At 42.0% G+C, this 20,021-nt stretch overlaps 1 protein-coding gene across 2 annotated transcripts in view; it reads left to right on the forward strand.

Annotated features, from left to right (window-relative positions):
• lancl2.S (LanC like 2 S homeolog) overlaps positions 1-20,021 on the forward strand; it is a 49,691-nt gene that overhangs the window by 18,846 nt on the left and 10,824 nt on the right. Inside the window, exons 7-8 of one of the 2 annotated variants that reach the window (XM_018269349.2) lie at positions 1,303-1,449; positions 17,826-18,008. In XM_018269349.2, coding sequence (XP_018124838.1) covers positions 1,303-1,449; positions 17,826-18,008 — 330 coding nt within the window. The remainder of the gene's footprint in view (positions 1-1,302; positions 1,450-17,825; positions 18,009-20,021) is intronic. The other variant, XM_041567574.1, reaches the window with a different exon arrangement.

Genomic DNA, 20,021 nt, shown 5'->3' on the forward strand with positions numbered 1-20,021 from the left:
ATACTGAGCGCAGGTGTAGTTCAGATATTAATACAGTTAATAACAGAAAAAGTTTGGGAACCCCTCTTAATTCTTTGGAGTTTTGTTCATCATTGGCTGAGCTTTCAAAGTAGCAATTTCCTTTTATCATATAACATGCCTTACGGAAACAGTAGTATTTCAGCAGTGACATAAAGTTTATTGAATTAAAAGAAAATATGCAATATGCATCATAACAAAATTAAATAGGTGCATACATTAAGGCACCCCAACAGAGATATTACATCAATGCTTAGTTGAGCCTCCTTTTGCAAATGTAACAGCCTCTAGACGCCTCCTATAGTCTTTGATGAGTGTCTGGATTCTGGATGGAGATATTTTTGACCATTCGACCATAGAAAACCTCTCCAGTTCAGTTAAATTTGATGGCTGCCTAGCATGGACAGCCCGTTCAAATCATCCCATAGATTTTCCATGATATTCAAGTTGGGGGACTGTAACAGCCATTTCAGAATATTGTACTTCTCCCATAAATGCCTTTGTAGAATTTGAAGTGTGTTTAGGGTCATTCTTGTTGGAATATCCAACCCCTGTGTAACTTCAACTTTGTGACTGATGCTTGAACATTATACTGAAGAATTTGTTGATATTGGGTTGAATTCATGCGACCCCCGACTTTAGCAAGGGCCCCAGTCCCTGAACTAGCCACACAGCCCCACAGCATGATGGAACCTCCACCAAATTTGACAGTAGGTAGCAGGTGTTCTTCTTCCGGCATGCAAAGTGCTTTTTGTTATGACCAAATAACTCAATTTTTGTCTCATCAGTCCAAAGCACTTTTATCCAAAATGACTGTGGCTTGTCTAAATGAGCTTTTGCATACAACAAGCAACTGTTTGTGGCTTGAATGCAGAAAGGGCTTCTTTCTCATCACCCTGCCATACAGATGTTCTTTGTGCAAATTGCGCTGAATTGTAGAACGATGTACAGATACACCATCTGCAGCAAGATGTTCTTGCAGGTCTTTGGATGTGATCTTTGGGTTGCAGTAATCAATGGAATACTGCTTCACTAAAAATCTTTGTTCAGAAAACACCCCAGTACTCAGGTGTTCCTTGGAAATGAAAAATATACCACTGTTATCTTTTTTGTTGAAAGTGAAGTAAATGATTATGCAGGCTTAGAGGGGTTCCCAAACTTTTTCATATGACTGTAGTTACTCAGACTTAATGCCATTCTAAATGAAACACTGAGCCTGTGTGTATGACTCTCTAGTGCCCATCGGCCATGTTTTTATTTCATATTCCATTATTGTTCCATTAGGTTGTAGATGCCATTATTGAATCTGGAAAAAACTTGTCAAAAGAAGAGCATAAAACAGAACGCTGTCCACTACTGTACCAGTGGCACAAGAAGCAATATGTGGGGGCAGCACATGGACTAGCTGGAATCTACTACATGCTTATGCAGGTACAATGTACTGTATTTGTTGGAATAAATCATAATATATTATCATATATTTCAGAGCACTTTAGGACAGTGACAGACAGAATGTTTAGCCGTCAGCTATTTTTCTTGGGTACAGCAGCCGGCAAAATGTCCTTTGTTTCATCTCCAGCTGCTAACATGGGAAACACTTCTTGGGAAACATACATGGTGTGAATTTTCCAAAAGTTTCCTCACAAGGAAATTTCAGGCTACTTCGGAAAGTAGCTGTATGTTTCCCCAGCAATGATTACTATGAGAGCGGCAGGAGAGGAAACTAGGGACGTTTTGTTGCCCGCTGTACTCGAGATAAATGGCACTCGACAAAACCTAACCATCTATCATTGGACGTCATTCACATCAATCCCTACCCAAGTGGAGCATACAACCTAAGGTCCTGCCACATAGTCACACACACACATACAACCTCAACCTGCCTGTATGTTTCTGGAGTGTGTAAGGAAACCTGAGTAAGTTTTAAAAGCACTTTATGCCATACTTAGTCATGTACTAAAATAACCTTGACTGTTAACACATGTATCTAAAGTCTTGCATTTGTTCGTGTGTGTATTAAGGACAAAGGGTTAGTAGCAGCTTGACACTCAAATGTTTTCAGATATAAAAAATCTGGAGGAAAGTTCTGCATATCTTTGAGATGGTGAAGGGAAGGGATGTAAGTTGCTATACTTCAAAGAAGTCTGATCCCATAGGGCTTAGTACGCCCTTAATACACAACCCCTCCCTTTAAAACATTAACCCTTCCATATCAACATTTACACTAAAAAAAAAACCCAAGTGGAAAGTGGTACAGTCCAACACCCCCTCAAGAAAATTGGTATGGTCTGAAACTCCTCTCAAGAAAATTGGTACAGTCTGACACCTCCCCATGAAAAAGTGGCACGGTACGAAACCCCCCTCAAGTGCCACTGTCTCACACACCCCCCCCTCAAGGAAAGACGATAGAAGATGATGGTCTGACACATCCCCAAGGAAAAAATTGGTACAATTCAAAATCTCCCTACAGTCCGACGCCCCCTCACGATAAATGGTATGATTTGAAATCCCCAATAAAGTGTTTTGGTCCAACACATTTCTCAAGAAAATTGGTACAGTCCAACCCCCCTTAAGAAAATTGGTGTGGTCCAACACCCCCTCAAGAAAAGTTGTATTGTTCAACAACCCCACCCGAAAAAAAGTGGTACAGTCTGACACTTTTCTTGGGGGTGTCAAATCATGCTACTATTCTCTGGGGAGTACCACTTTTCTTGAGGGGGGGGGGTGTCGGACCGTACCAGTTTTCCTTAGGAGTGTTCTGGATCATAACACTTTTCTTGATGGGGGTGTTGGAGCGTACCACTTTTCTAGAGGAGGTGTTTTGGATCGGATCACTTTTCGTGAGTGTACCACTTTCAGTGAGGGGGGGTCAGCTCTTACCACTTTTCTTGAGGGGGGTCGGCTCTTACCACTTTTCTTGAGGGGGGGTGTCGGAACATACCACTTTTCTTGAGGGGGGGGGGTGACGGACTGTACCACTTTTCTTGAGGGGGCGTTGGATTGTACCACTTCATCAGTGGAAACCAAGAGAGCTAAAAAGGTATGTGTCTTCTGAACGTGGCAATACCAAATATATATATATATATATATATATATATATATATATATATATATATATATATATATATATATATATATATTTATTATGGAGATTTCTCACTTGTATAGATCAAAATCTCCAAGCAGTACACTACCAAATTTTGAAAGCACTGCTCGACAAAACAGCATACTTCAAGGCCAAATATTCTACTAACAGTAGGTTTACCTAGAAACCTACCCATTATTAGAAAGAACAGATTCTGGAGAATCAAAAATGGATAAATATATCTATGTACTCCAAACTAACAAGTTGCAATTCATTCCTAAAGTTATCATTTTTTATAGAAATTGGTGAATTTTTTGAAAAATTACCTCAAAGTTTCCAATCTGTAGCATCATATCTCCTATACATCATGAGGTACCAACACCTTAAATATGATTGCCAGGAGTCCACTGAACAGTTTGATGCCCAATATGTATAGGTTTACCTAAGCTTGTGGCATGTAGGGGCCCGAAAATGTAGACACCCCATTTGAGCTATCAGTTCTGTAATTCCAGATACTGCAAAATCACATTTACATAGTTTTGGGGGAGGGGGCAAAGGTAGAAAAAAAGTATGTTCACCCCAGAAACGTATATTTTTGGAAAGTACACATTCTCCCCAAATCCAAATTGGGTATGCATGTCTTTCTACTCCAAAACTTTCCTAAATTTGTCGATTTTGGTGATTTTGATTTCCAAAAATCACCTAAAAATTACCAACCTGCAAGACCACATACTTTTAGATATCAAGATAAATCACCCCAAATATGAAAGCTTGGGGTCCTCAAAACAGTTTTATGCCCAATATGTATAGATTTACCTAAGTAGGTGGCATATAGGGGCCCCAAAATGAAGACACCCCTATGGTCTGTCATTTCGGGTACTGCAAAATCAACACATTTACATAGTTTTGGTGGGTGGGGAAAGGTAGAAAAAGTATGTTCACCCCAGAAAACCATATATTTTCAGAAAGTACACATTCCCCCAAATCCAAATTAGGTATGAATGTCTTTCTACTCTAAAGCACCAAGCTGCAAACCTTTCCTGAATTTGGCTATTTTGGTGACATGTCCAAAAATCAACCACAAAACTTCCACCCTGCAGCATTTTATTTCCCACATACTATTGGTTATCAAGACAAATCACCCCAAATATGAAAGCCTGGGGTCCTCTAATCAGTTTATGCCTAATATGTATGCAGAGCTGTTGTGCAGCAGGAAGTGAATGGGCAGCTCTGCAGGGTGGAAGAGGTAAGGGAAGTAGCAGACGTGTCATGCGACGATCGCGTCACAGATCCGATGTGACAGCCCCCTGCCTCGTTGCCCAGGGGGCTATCATTCCTCCCGACTCTCTGCTGATGCAGAGAGAACAGCTTGGCTGGTAAAGAATGTACATGGTACATTCTTGGCAGCCTGAGCATTTGCCTGCGTACGTGCTTGGCAGGAAAAGGGTTAGCCCCCGTGCTGTCAGGGAAATGCAGAAGAGAGGGCCCCTGCACCCCCGATGAGAGAAATTGAACGTATCCGATTGGAGTCAGCCATTCTTCGTGGCGCATTGCGTGTGACGTCATTAGCCAATGGCAGTGCCGGGGGGGCCCACACGCACCATGATGAAAGCAGCCAGGAATGGCTGTTCTTCACAGTCGTTTCACTTCCTCCCCCATCACCAATGTTACCTCAAGTCACACTCTGCCCTGCCGCACAAAGTTTTTTTTTATGAGCGCACAGTGAGTGATTGATGATGCTGCTGCTCTGGTTTTGATCGCCAGCCTCCTGCTTTTGAACTTCCTGTGTCCAGGCTGCATCGGGGAGAGCAAGGGGGGTTAGGAACAAGAGCAGCAGAACAACCAAGTGCTGGTAAGTACTTGGACTGTTTTTCTTAACTAGCTGGCACTTAGCATTTTAATTTTTAAACTCTGGAAATTTTATATTTATTTTAATATATGTGCTGAGGTTTTTATGCAAACAACTAACTGCATTAATGGGTTATTAGCTATGAATTTGCTACGGTGCCATACTGCCATGAATTCCAGGGGTATTTATACATGGAATTGCCACCGTGCCATCTTGATTTAAGTTCCGGGGGTATTTATACATGGAATTGCCACCGTGCCATCTTGATTTAAGTTCCTGGGGTATTTATACATGGAATTGCCACTGTGCCATCTTGATTTAAGTTCCTGGGGTATTTATACATGGAATTGCCACCGTGCCATCTTGATTTAAGTTCCTGGGGTATTTATACATGGAATTGCCACTGTGACATCTTGATTTAAGTTCCTGGGGTATTTATACATGGAATTGCCACCGTGCCATCTTGATTTAAGTTCCGGGGGTATTTATACATGGAATTGCCACTTTGACATCTTGCTAAGTAACAGTCCCTAAGTTTGCTCAAAGTCTGTAGAGAGAAATACCATAAACTTTGGCAGCATAAGTATTCCCCTGTACTAAGCTTAATTCAGCAGGAACAGTCCCCTAAGTTTGAAAAACTGCATTTCAAAGGTTGCTTTTCCTTGATTTTATATCCTGCTTTGCCTAATTTTACACAAACATTTATTTATCATTATTGTTATGGTGTTCCCCAAAATGGCTGGCAGTTCTTTATAAATGTTGTTAGTGAACTTAAGAGGTTATAAAGATATTTGCCATGATTCTGTCTGTAAATATTTCATTCCAATTAGTCTGCACCTACAGTCATGCACCAATTCACCCATTGCTCTAGGTTGTAACGGGCAGAGAGGCCTAGCACATGCCCCCCATAGTGTAACATTAAAGGGATGGTTCACCTCCAGGTTAACTTTTAGTATTATTATTATTAACATGTATTTATATAGCGCCAACATATTGCGTAGCACTGTGTGTTATAGAGTGGTAAATTCTAACCAACTTTTGGTCTTCATTTTTTTTTTTTAATATTTATTTATTTCTCTCATTCTGAGTCTTTCCAGCCTTCAAATGGGGGTCACTAACCCCATCTAAACAACATTGCCTTGTAAGGCTATACATTTATTGTTATTGCTACGTTTTTTTATTCAGGCTCTCTGCAATTCATTTTCCAATTTCATTCAAATCAATGCATGGTTGCTAGGGTAATATGGACACTAGCAACCAGATTGCTGAAATTGCAAACTGGAGAGTGGTTGAATAAATAGCTAAATAACGCAAACCGCAAATTAAAAAAAAAAACAATTGCAAAGTTTCTCAGAAAATCCCTCTCTGTACCATATTAAAGTTAATGTAAAAGTGAATGACCCTTTTAATGCTGCACTGATTAACCCTTGTCATTAACACAGTAAAAAATGTATTTCAGACTCCAGTGCTTATATCCTTTGAGTACAGGTATGGGACTTGTTATCCAGAATGCTCAGGACCTGGGGGTTTCCAGATAATGGATCTTTCCTTAATTTGGGTCTTCATACCTTGTCTACTAGAAAATAATGTAAACATAAAACAAACCCAATAGGCTTGTTTTGTTTCCAATAAGGATTAATTATATCTTAGTTATATATATATAGAGAGAGAGAGAGGGGGGGGGTGGTCGCATGGGGGTTAGGGGGGCCCAGTTGTAAATTTACGTACCAGGGCCTTTAGGGGTCTAGTTACGCCACTGCTACCGATTGGTCACTGAAGTCTAAGTCCTGGTACAGCTGTACAGGGATTGAATGGGTTAAATTTGAACTTACCCTCCAGCCTAATCAAACCCCATGCAGCTTTCCCAGGACAGAGACTACAGTGAACAATCGGCAGTAAAGAAAAGTTGCTATCTTGAAAATGATGCCAGCGTGTGAGCTCCCGTCCTCCCGCAGCTCTCTGACAGCAGGGGGGCCTGGCTAAAGAAGTAAGTGTTGCACAGCAGCGTCCCCTAAGCCACAAAACCCACAACTGTCCCCCCGTACCCCCCTGGTGGCAGCCCTGGGGAGGGTATGTACATTTCTTGTACATCAGTTATATATTTTGTCTTTGTAAAATGTTACAGTTCTGTGGAACATGTTGGTACTTTATAAATACATGTTAATAGTGATATCTACAACTTGCTGAGAATTCACTCTGAGAATATTCCCCTGTATTTAGCAACCATTTTCCTTTTTATAGACTTTTTTTTTCTGAGCAAATTGTCAGCATTTCGTCAAGGGGCTAGAAATAAAATAGCAAAATAAATTGTGTCCATGATTTTAGCTCCTATGAAAACATTAGCCTTTCAGCTTTATTTTTAAACTGCAGTGTATACTGACTACATTTTTACCTTTTACCAAAATTTAAAAAAAACCTTGGAAAAATGAAAGCAAATGTTAATTCTATCCTTGTTCCCACACCTGTAATGAATCACATGGCTAAAGCTATCAAGTATTGTAGTACTGCAGATATTTAGCATTTACCTGTGCAGCGCAGCTTCAAGAGATAAAATCTCTTTCTAGTAAACTGCCAATATTTTAAATCTGCGGCAGGTTTCTTACATGCAGATTGTTTTTCTGTGTGCAGATTATGTCTTAAGCAACTTGACCACCCATCTAACCCCATCACGCACACATAATTATGAATTCCATTTTTCCTATGTATTTACAATCGGGAATTGGTTGGTGGAATTGTCTATTACACATGCAGAAAGGATAAGCTGATTCACCTGATGAAACTGGCTCTACTGTGCAGGGGACAGGGACTGATGGGAATGATGAATAATCTCTCTAAACAGGTGTTGCATATATAGATAGATAGATAGATAGATAGATAGATAGATAGATAGATAGATAGATAGATAGATACAGTGGTGTGAAAAACTATTTGCCCCCTTCCTGATTTCTTATTCTTTTGCATGTTTGTCACACAAAATGTTTCTGATCATCAAACACATTTAACTATTAGTCAAAGATAACACAAGTAAACACAAAATGCAGTTTTTAAATGAGGGTTTTTATTATTTAGGGAGAAAAGAAATCCAAACCTGTGTGAAAAAGTAATTGCCCCCTGAACCTAATAACTGGTTGGGCCACCCTTAGCAGCAATAACTGCAATCAAGCGTTTGCGATAACTTGCAACGAGTCTTTTACAGCGCTCTGGAGGAATTTTGGCCCACTCATCTTTGCAGAATTGTTGTAATTCAGCTTTATTTGAGGGTTTTCTAGCATGAACCGCCTTTTTAAGGTCATGCCACAACATCTCAATAGGATTCAGGTCAGGACTTTGACTAGGCCACTCCAAAGTCTTCATTTTGTTTTTCTTCAGCCATTCAGAGGTGGATTTGCTGGTGTGTTTTGGGTCATTGTCCTGCTGCAGCACCCAAGATCGCTTCAGCTTGAGTTGACGAACAGATGGCCGGACATTCTCCTTCAGGATTTTTTGGTAGACAGTAGAATTCATGGTTCCATCTATCACAGCAAGTCTTCCAGGTCCTGAAGCAGCAAAACAACCCCAGACCATCACACTACCACCACCATATTTTACTGTTGGTATGATGTTCTTTTTCTGAAATGCTGTGTTACTTTTACGCCAGATGTAACGGGACGCGCACCTTCCAAAAAGTTCATTTTGTCTCGTCGGTCCACAAGGTATTTTCCCAAAAGTCTTGGCAATCATTGAGATGTTTTTTAGCAAAATTGAGACGAGCCTTAATGTTCTTTTTGCTTAAAAGTGGTTTGCGCCTTGGAAATCTGCCATGCAGGCCGTTTTTGCCCAGTCTCTTTCTTATGGTGGAGTCGTGAACACTGACCTTAATTGAGGCAAGTGAGGCCTGCAGTTCTTTAGATGTTGTCCTGGGGTATTTTGTGTCCTCTCGGATGAGTTGTCTCTGCGCTCTTGGGGTAATTTTGGTCGGCCGGCCACTCCTGGGAAGGTTCACCACTGTTCCATGTTTTTGCCATTTGTGGATAATGGCTCTCACTGTGGTTCGCTGGAGTCCCAAAGCTTTAGAAATGGCTTTATAACCTTTGAAATTGAACTCAGGTGTGATAAACCACAGTTAAGTTATTTTTTAACAAGGGGGGCAATCACTTTTTCACACAGGCCCATGTAGATTTGGAGTTTTTTTTCTCCCTTAATAACATAAACCTTCATTTAAAAACTGCATTTTATGTTCAATTATGTTATCTTTGACTAATAGTTAACGGTTTTTGATGAGCAGAAACATTTAAGTGTGACAAACATGCAAAAGAATAAGAAATCAGGAAGGGGGCAAATAGTTTTTCACACCACTGTAGATAGATAGAGTAGTTATAATAGTTATAATACTGAATTTTTTTTTTTTTAAGGTAAAATTTTATTGTTTTATAACACAGCAAACATAAAACAAAATATATGCCGTAAAAGCAGTTGAGTTACTATTACATAGCTCGGAATACAACATATATGTATAAATGTGCTCAGTTATTTGAATGATACTTTTAAGATCGAAAATAGAGTTCAAACTGTCATACAGGAAGAAGTGAGTATTGCCTGCGAAATTCCTATCATCCAAAAATTGGACAGTAACACCAAGTTCTAAATAAGGAATACTACCTTCAGCAGTAATGAAATACATTTCTTTTATGTTCGGGAGCCCTGACCCCCAAGCCCTGCCTCCCACCAAGGACGCCATATTTTCTCAAACTTTTTCAATGAGCCTCTGGCTAGCAAGGTAAGTTTAATGAGAGGCAGATTCTGATTAACCAACGTTATCCAGTTGTGGACTGATGGCAGCTGAGGACCCATCCACGCCATAGCAATTACTTTCTTAGCATAGTATAATAGAGTTCGGTATCTAACTCTGGCATGATTAGTGTATATGATTTCATCTATGATTCCTAATATGCACACCTGTGGGGTCAGTAGCCTAGGGAAATCCAGTTTATCCGCTAAGATATCCATGACTTTGGTCCAAAACTTGAAGACTGGTGGACACGACCAAGCCATGTGCAAAAAGGTGGCTCCTTCAGCCCCACACCTATTACATCTAGCATTTGGGTTATTTCCCATGGCTTTTAATCGCACAGGGGTGATATAGAATTGATGAATTCATTTAAAGTACACTAATTTGTCGCGTATAGAATAAAGGTGAGTATAACCTTTATCCGTAGCTTCCTCCCATTCTTCTTCTTCGAGGTCTGGGATGTCGGCAAGCCATTTTTGATATGCTACCTTAAATGGCGGGGGGCACGTTTGTAACAAAGTCTTGTATAAAGTGGATGTAAGTTTGGCTACATTGGGAGACCATAGCACAGCTTCAAGTTGCGTTTGTGAGGTCTGTATTTCAGATCCTCCAAACTGTGCTAGAAATACTTGCCGCAGCTGGAAATACCTAAAGTGAGACAGGTTGGGTTCTGCAAGTTTTTCTTTAAAGAATTCATATGAGCCAAACTTGGCACCGTCTAGCACATCCTGCAATCGTCTAATATGTTTACGTGGCCAGTAGAGAAAATCTGGGAATTTATGGAACTGGGGAAGGCGGGAGTTAGCCCATAACGGAACATTGGGTGTTAAGATGGGGGAACTCTGTGGATACAGCTTGAGAGCCAAAGTCCAGGCCTTCTTTGGGGTTGTCATAACCTCCAGTAGTTTGTCATGGTCTGTGACTGCTCTATATGGAAGATGTCTGAGTCCTTCCCAAGACCCTATAGCCAGTGCCTGAAGTGTTGTATTAGGGTTATACGGATCAGGTTCGAACCACCATTTAACATAGTGCAATTGGCTGGCTAAATAGTATAGGTATAAATCTGGCAAGCCTAGCCCCCCATCTTTTGTGGCAGGGGTGAGTTTCCGCCAAGCCAGCCTGGGCTTTTTACCTCCCCAAATAAACCTTATCACAATTTGATTAACAGTCATAAAAAAACCCTTTGGGATATGAGTAGGTGAGTTGTGGAATATGTATAGGAATCGTGGTAGATACACCATCTTAAAAATGTTAATTCTTCCCCAGAGTGTCAATGGAAGTTTAGACCATACAGAGAGAGTATTATTGAGAGAGGATACAACTGGGTCCAGGTTGCGTGGTATAAAGGTGGATAATTCTGGGTTAATATTAATTCCAAGATATTTAAATTCCCCCACCACTACTATTGGAATCTCTTGTGGCAAGGCAGGAAGGGGAGTTGGGTCTATTTGTAGTAAGGCGGATTTAAATTATCATAAATGTGTGCATTGTATCAACCATTAGAATAGGAACTGTGCTGCCTGTTCATTAAACAGTATTAACTTAGGTAGTCCAAAGATAAATGCGGGCGATCCCCTCAGCGTCCAAAAGTGGGCTCTCCATCAAGTTATTAGGACTCACAGAGAGGAACCTGGGAGTACCGTTCTAGTAGAGTACTATAATATAGGTGTAGGGATGTGAAAATCTTAGACACCCTTACACTTTATTGACAGGCACATCCTTAGCTATTTGGATACCTAAGTGGGTCCTAAAACACAGTTGGGAGGAGTACTGTGCTCCTGTGCTTATGTAACCCCTGTAATTCACACTGTGACCTGAGTGGCGCTGTGCCAGAGTATAAAAGGTTTAGGAGCCATGTGCTCTGGGTCCATTGCTTTAGCCCAACCAAACAGGCTGGAAGGGAATGGGTAGTGCTGACCCTAGAGTCCAGTACCCTAGTAAGTAGATAGCTATACTTGTTCATAGATCACTCTAGGAGTGATAGAGAGGTTAATTAGTTGAGCAGCTCAAGGCTCCTACGAGGAGATTAGTGGGATTAAGATCCCTGGGTAATACTGACCCAGAGAGGGACTAAATGTGTTGAGATTAGGGATGGTAGGTTTCCCCTAAGAGCAACCAGGAGTGCCTGAGTACTGAAGATATATTAATACCCACACCTGCTGCAACTACTCTCTGCTGCTATTCCCTGGCCTGTGGGGATTCAGCCTATGCGTGCTGTGAGTATAAGCTCCTTTAATGCTGCTGTGGTATTTGATGCTCCATTGTGGATAATTGTACTGATCATTTTCATGCTTTATTGTTCAATAAATATTCTTTTGGTTTACTGTTAAAGAACTACTGGCGCCCATCATTGTGCTATTGCACCGAGTTGCAGTTGCACTACACCCTTCCTCCACTTCGTTGCGAGGGCTTGCCCCTGAGAAAGAGAGCTCATTTGTGGTGAGAGCCCACAAAGGAAAGTAGCTATAACTGCTAAAGTAGAAGCAGTTTACTATAGCGCTACATATTGGCGCCCAACGTGGGGCTCTAAAGGGTTAACTGTAACCATTAATTGTTATACTGCACGCAGCCTAGTGTGACAGGCGCTGCGTGTGCGGACCCAGTAGGAAAAAGGCACCTTACTGTGGGGAAAGTCTGTAGTTCTTATTCCCCCAGTGCTGCCATACTGATTCCAGTGAGAAGTGTATTGTTTGCTTGGTTCTGTCCTTATTAAACATTATGGCTCCCCTATCTGAAGCTGCAATGTGGGATTGGTCCCTGGATATGGGAGCGGATCCTGAATACACATTTATGGTAGATGATGTACCTGAGGAATGTCCCATAGACGTTGTGAATCAATCGCTAATGGGAAATTCTATATTTGATGCGTTTGCTTATGTAGCTAGAGAACCCTCAGACAAGAAGGGATTTGTCCGGCTCTTATATTGGGTTCCTGTAGTGCCCCAGAAAAGCACATGGCCTTCTAGAGTCTATCCGATGGGAGTCCAGAGCGAAGGGTGCCCTTGTCGGTACCAGAGCCCGCCAACACTCCCTCCATTTGGGTTTCAGCTAGCTCCTTTTAGTGACTGTGTAACTGACTCTTTTAACTGCTCGAGTTTATTGGGAGAACAAGAGGGCTGCAGCACTAAAGTGTCTGATGATTATGAGATTAATGTGTCTACCCCTGGGCTTAATCCGTTCCTAGCTGATGATGTCAAGGACTGTAGTGTCAGTTTGCCCGTTGAGGAATGTCCTAATATTGCCCAGGAAAAAGACCCGTTGGTGGATAGCTGTCTTGCTACACCGCCACCTATTCCCCCTCGCACAGGAAAAGTGGCTGTTAAGAAATTCTCTGCTGCGCCACACCCTGTGCCCTGGACCTGCCCAGAAGGGGTTAAGTCAGAAAGCCCGCGAAGAAGTAAGGGGCATACTCACTCACCTCTAGGAGGCGTTACTGAGGAGATGTCGCGACGTCCTAATTTAAAAGATAGCTTGGCTGGCATATCCTGTTTGCCGTTCATGCTGCTAGGATCTTCGGAGCTAGTGGACTGTGACCCGAATTCTGTTATGGAGCCGATTTCCGAACCCGTTGTTCCGGAGCTGCCCATGGAGCCTTTGCCTCGTCGAGCGAGAGCTGATTCCGTTCCTATCCGGGTGGAGGCTGAGTGGCAGTACATATACCAAGGAACCTTTACCCCAAGTGAATGGGGAACAATGATTCCGGCCTGTGGCGTGTGCGACTTGGAAGCACCCAACGCCTTGGAAGATCCGGAGAGTGTTTGTTTCCAGTGTGAAGCTCATCTGTGGATGGGACCATTCAAGCGGGCTGATCAACCTCCCTTGGTGGACCGAATACGGGACAAGGTGAGCGGCAAAACTATTCTCATCTATAACGAGATGGAGGGTGCCCCCGGGGTGGTAGCGGCTGCGGGCCCCATATCTGGAGCTGCACCCAAGCTTGTCTCCGGCCCCGCTCCAGAGCTTGTCCATACACCAGTCCCTGAGCCTGCTATGGACTTTGTTTCTATGCCCGAGTCTGTCTCAGTGTCTGCAACAGTGCCGGCCTTAAAACTCAGTGAGGTTAAGTTCATGTGCGATTGTGCCTCGCAGACTGATCTGATCATACCAGGGGGAGAGGAACTTGTGACCGCCGCTGCGGGTCACGAAAGAGTGCCGTCCGGCTGGGCGGCTGATGTGACTCCTAATATCCCCTTGCTAAAGTCCGAGGGTGAACAAAATATTTTGGCGTGTCCTGCGCTTTTGCCTCTTAAAGCGTCTTCCCCAGTTTCAGATGTACCAGGGGGAGACTTGAATTACTTACTAACAGTTGAGGACCCTGACTGTTGGGTCCCCGGCACACCCCAAGAGAACTTTCCAGAAGGGGTGTGGCACGTGTTAGAGCCTGATGTAGCTGGCAGGGCTGAAGCTGCTCTTGTATCCTCAGAGGAGGAAATGTCTCAGCCGTTCATATCTAGCTATGCTGAGCCTGATGTTTCGTGGGAGGTGAATTCAAATCCTGAATTGCTCCATGCCTCAGAAGAGGAGAATGTTGGAACTGACCAGGAGCCTCTTGTGACGATTTGCCCCAAAGATGATCCTTTGCCCCGCAAAGTATTGCTCAGTGGCATGGGACTTCATGGGGATTTAACAGTGACTGTCTATACAGCCCTAGCTGTTCCTGCACCACTTCCAGTCCTTAGTTCTGATGTGGACTGGAGGAAGTTTTCCTTTGGCAGGTTGGGGACCATTGCTCCTGTTGCTCCAACCATTCGAGATCCTCCCATCCTGGAGGATGAGGAGGACCTGTTAGAAAAGTTGATCTCTGCCAGTGTGGACAGTGATGGAGATTCCACATTGGACCTTCCGGCTCAGGTCAGATGTCAGAGCCGACGATCTGTGGCTAGTGAGCCAACAAAGAATGTGTGCTCCCAGGTGACAGTGTTTCAAACTCCTAGTGAGCCAGGAGAGAGCACTCACGTGTCGGAGCTGTACCATCACGAGTGGGGTAAGATATCCCTAGAGAGGGAGAAAGGACTGGTTGCTACCATTCCAGTTGTTGCTGATGACTCCATCCTCAAAAGAGCCCCTGGATGGGAAGAATATGAAGAGGAAACTCCTGAAGCCGTGTCTGAGCCAACACCTTCTATAGAGAGACCTTCCAGTTTCACTGCACCTCCCATCATTGGTCCTGAGGAGGAAAAAGATTTTTGGGTGCTGCCAGGACGGGCAGACCCCAATGTATTCACCTCTGTATCCAGAGTACAGAGGGTGATAAATTTTCATGTTCATAGAACTTGGGGATATTTCATGCCCTATGCACCACTGTGGGTGTACGAGAAGGTGGCGGCATCTTATGAAAATTGGCTCATAGATGAGATTCTTCGCAAAGAAAAGATGCACCACAGTTGCCTTACCAATCCTGACAAAGTGAGGAGAGAGCAGGATTGGCAGTACCTGCGTTCCATAGAAAGGGAATGGTGGTATGGCCGCACCATTTTAAAGAATGCCGTGAAAAGCTGTGGCAAGTATAACCCCACCAAGTACTTCAACTTGGAAGTCTATTTGGGAGATGGACAGTGGGTGGACAAACCCCATCCCAAATACTACATCCCCTATGAAGATACTAAGGCAAGATTTCTTCACATGATTTAATCTGCTGGTGGGTGGGTGTTTATTTCTTGGTTTCACTGCTGATACTCCATTGGGAGTTTGTTTGTAGCTATTTTTGAGCTATATGCCTATTTTCCTGTCCCTTCAAAGTGACTGAACTTTCTACAGGGGAGGATTGTTTTTCATTTTACTCCAGTTGGAGTTAGGCCCAAGGACTGTTTTAGTTAATACCTGCCCGTTGGTAGGTTCATCCAATTTCTCCTAAGTGCATTTTCAAAGAGGATTGGGGGTTCGACTATTTGATGGACTAGAATACTGATTGTGTTTGAACTGCAGTAGTTCTAACTTGTGTTCTTTTGCAGGTGTACTGATAAAAGTTTACCTGTTCATGAATGAAACTGTGCTATTGATATGTTCTCTTTCAGTTATGCCATTGTACCTGGGTTACTCAGGAGAGTTACCCCGAAGAGGTTATAAGATAATGGTATAGTAATGCAATGTGTTCTTTGAAAAGGTTTCTTGCATGATGTGCCTTAACTGCTATATTTTCAGTATTGTTTTTTTTGAAGGTTCCTTGCCGGGATGGAAGGAATCCACCAGGGGGAGAATGTAGGGATGTGAAAATCTTAGACACCCTTACACTTTATTGACAGGCACATCCTTAGCTATTTGGATACCTAAGTGGGTCCTAAAACACAGTTGGGAGGAGTACTGTGCTCCTGTGCTTATGTAACCCCTGTAATTCACACTGTGACCTGAGTGGCGCTGTGCCAGAGTATAAAAGGTTTAGGAGCCATGTGCTCTGGGTCCATTGCTTTAGCCCAACCAAACAGGCTGGAAGGGAATGGGTAGTGCTGACCCTAGAGTCCAGTACCCTAGTAAGTAGATAGCTATACTTGTTCATAGATCACTCTAGGAGTGATAGAGAGGTTAATTAGTTGAGCAGCTCAAGGCTCCTACGAGGAGATTAGTGGGATTAAGATCCCTGGGTAATACTGACCCAGAGAGGGACTAAATGTGTTGAGATTAGGGATGGTAGGTTTCCCCTAAGAGCAACCAGGAGTGCCTGAGTACTGAAGATATATTAATACCCACACCTGCTGCAACTACTCTCTGCTGCTATTCCCTGGCCTGTGGGGATTCAGCCTATGCGTGCTGTGAGTATAAGCTCCTTTAATGCTGCTGTGGTATTTGATGCTCCATTGTGGATAATTGTACTGATCATTTTCATGCTTTATTGTTCAATAAATATTCTTTTGGTTTACTGTTAAAGAACTACTGGCGCCCATCATTGTGCTATTGCACCGAGTTGCAGTTGCACTACACCCTTCCTCCACTTCGTTGCGAGGGCTTGCCCCTGAGAAAGAGAGCTCATTTGTGGTGAGAGCCCACAAAGGAAAGTAGCTATAACTGCTAAAGTAGAAGCAGTTTACTATAGCGCTACATAGGTATCTGTGTTCCTCCGTGTTAGAGTCCCTTTGTATGCCTGTAAAGCCATAAAGCGTTGAGACGGGGCAGTTTAAGACAGTCCAGAAGGAATAAGAAGTAGGTGTTGTGAGAGTAAATTGTAAAGTTACCTTCCTTGTGACCACCGGGGATCGTGTATCGAGACCCGGGGGATCGTCCTCATATCTGCAACGATATTGTGACCTACTGAGGACTATTAGGAGGGGTTCTCCTCTCTCTAGGTGGGGGATGTCGTATCCCTTTGCGAGTCAGCCAATCCTCTGCCTCTGCTGGTGATAATACTGAATTTAATTGCATTGACTGATCATTGGAATTGTGTTGCTAACTAAGTTTAATTGAAATGTGTTTGTAATCACATGTCTTTTATAATGCATATCATTTATTTAAATATACATGCCCTTTATAGTGGACAACTAATCCAGTGGAAATAATGCTGTCGCCAAGTTATTTTTCTAATTGTGAAGCAAAGCAACTTAAAGGGGTTGTCCACCTTTTTTCAGTCCAGTTGTTTTCAGTTATTTTATCGTTTTCCTGTCTCTGGTGTTTCAATTAGTGTTTCACAATTTGCTACATTTAGTTGATACAGCAATATCTGTGGAATATAAGTAACTATTATATCAATTCTAACAGCTGCCTTTAATGAAACTCAGGTATTCAGCTCAGCAGGGACAAAGAAAACAAATGTATCAAATAAATGTATCTATTTAAAACAGGTATTGGGAAAAGTCTTTATTTCTGGTGAACTATCTGAAACTAATTAGTGCAACCACGTGTCAACCAAAATGATCCATCTAGTACAACTGAGTGAAACAGCTTGGTGTGGAAACTTGAGCTTTTTTAATAGAAATGTCATGAATGATACACTTTCTTCTGCTGAAAAGTTGTAAAGGTCAGATAATACATTAGGCAACATTGAACTAAATATGTATAAACCCAACTGAGCTTGGCATAATGGTGTAGATGAAATGTAATGTTATATGGAATAACATTCTGCAGTATTTTTCTGCAATCTCAATGAAATTATTTTGTCTTGTTGCTTTCTTGTTTAGCCTTTGTCAAAAGTGGATGTAGAAGCACTAAGTGACCTGGTAAAGCCATGCATAGACTACGTGCGTCACAAAAAGTTCAGGTCTGGCAATTACCCATCGTCTTTAAGCAATGAAACAGACCGGCTGGTGCACTGGTGCCATGGAGCACCTGGCGTTATTCACATGCTTCTCCAAGCACACAAAGTAAATTCTTGTAGATCCTCTTCATACAATCATTTTCAGAAAGGAAATAAGTTGCTTTTGGTTTTTTGACCAACCATCAGCAACCAATTCCATGTAAATCCACAACTCGGTAGTCTTCTTCCAATCTAACATAGTAAGTAAGTTGAAAAAAGACACACATCCATCAAGTTCAACCTTTCAATTATTTTAACCTGCCTAACTGCCAATTAATCCAGAGGAAAGCAAAAAAAAAACATCTGAGTACTGTGTCACTTCCCTCCTGTTAGCATATACATTTATGGGACCAATTAATCCAGAATGCTTGGGACCTGGCGTTTTCCAGATAACGGATCTTTCCATAATTTGGATCTTCATACCTAAAGTTTACTAGAAAATCATGTAAACATTACATAAACCCTATAGGCTGGTTTTGCCTCCAATAAGGATTAATTATATCTTAGTTAGTACAAGGTACTGTTTTATTATTACACAGAAATATTTTTTTTTTATTTGAATGAAATGAAGCTTTCTGGAAAGCAGGTTTTCAGATAATGGTTCTCACACCTGCACAACAAAAGTCAGATGATCTGCAAAAGGCAGATTTGGAGATGAACACCCTGCCTTAGGGTAGGACTACATGGACGTTTTCGACGTGATCCGACGCGCTGCGACAAAATGCCTGTGACAAGTCGTATACGACAGAAATAAGGTAAGAGATAGAAATGTCGGATGAAGTCGCAGCGTTGATCCGACGCAACACGACTGTCGGATGCAGAAGCAGTGTTTAGATCACGCTGAAAACGTCCATGTAGTCCTACCCTTAAATAAACAACTGGTAATACTGCTTCTCTCTGTCTTTTGCATATAATAGTATACATCAGGCCTCTATAGGGAAGACGTAATAATTGCTTATTACATATATTTTTCAACTGTGCGTATTACTAATCCTGCTAGTAAACTGAACCGTTACCAACAGGTCTCCTGCTGCTTGACAATCATCCATGTGTGATGAGATCTAAGTGGAGATTTGTGACCCACATTTTGTTCATTAGCATCTGACACCAAGACTGTAATTATCTTCACATCTTCTTCTTCATGTGGCTTTGGAAAAAGCAATTAACTCACTTTATACAAATGCATGCTTGTGTACCAAATTGTTAATGTGCCTGTGAAATACCTTTTAGGGTTCCTTCTACAAAGCAACCGTGACAGTAAGAAGGTAGTATAACCTGGCAGATAATTATCAGACATAATAGAAAATGAATTTGAATTAGGAAACAGAATTAGAGGAAACAAACTACATGAAAACAAGCTATTAATACTGTGATACTATTGAGAGTTCCTCAATTAAACATTATTGGGGAATGCAAGAACTGCTGCTTAGTAAGGGCATTCACAGAGGTTAACTCTGGCATATGGGATTCCGCTAGTTCCTCCACCATCATTTTAATGTAGCGAAATCACACTTTATTAAGTGCTCTTAAAAGGATGCTACTTTGTCATAGATACTTTCTCTTATACTTCCCCTTTTACTTTCGAATACATTGTAGTGTCAATTTTCTATACTATAAAGTTTGATTTGCTCTGAACAGGGCAAAATCTAAATTGACAATAGTCACATTCTGCTTTCTGGTTTGTCTGGCTTCAAATTAACAGTCCATTCAGAAGCCTTGGTATAACATGCTATTTAACACAAACCGTTACAAAGGCTTCAGCTGGGGGGGGGGGTGCGTGGGGCTGTCCCATCTGAGCCTGTCAGTTAAAGTTTGAAATGCTAACGGACTCCTCCTGCTGCACAAATATGGCACATGGGGCATCAGACAGATAATGTAAAAGCATTGTGCAAATACTTTATGGCATTCATAAGAAGCTTTCAAAGGCAATATTATGATAGATATAATGTAAAAAAAAGTTTAATTTCTGGTGTCAGTATCTCTTTAAAACTATCGAATGTATCAGCCTGTACAACTGATTCCTGGAGAGAATTCCACATCTTCACAGCTCTCACTGTAAAAAAAACCCTTTCCGAATATT

Source organism: Xenopus laevis, chromosome 6S (genome assembly GCF_017654675.1).
Source record: "Xenopus laevis strain J_2021 chromosome 6S, Xenopus_laevis_v10.1, whole genome shotgun sequence".
Taxonomy (NCBI): Eukaryota; Metazoa; Chordata; class Amphibia; order Anura; family Pipidae; genus Xenopus; species Xenopus laevis.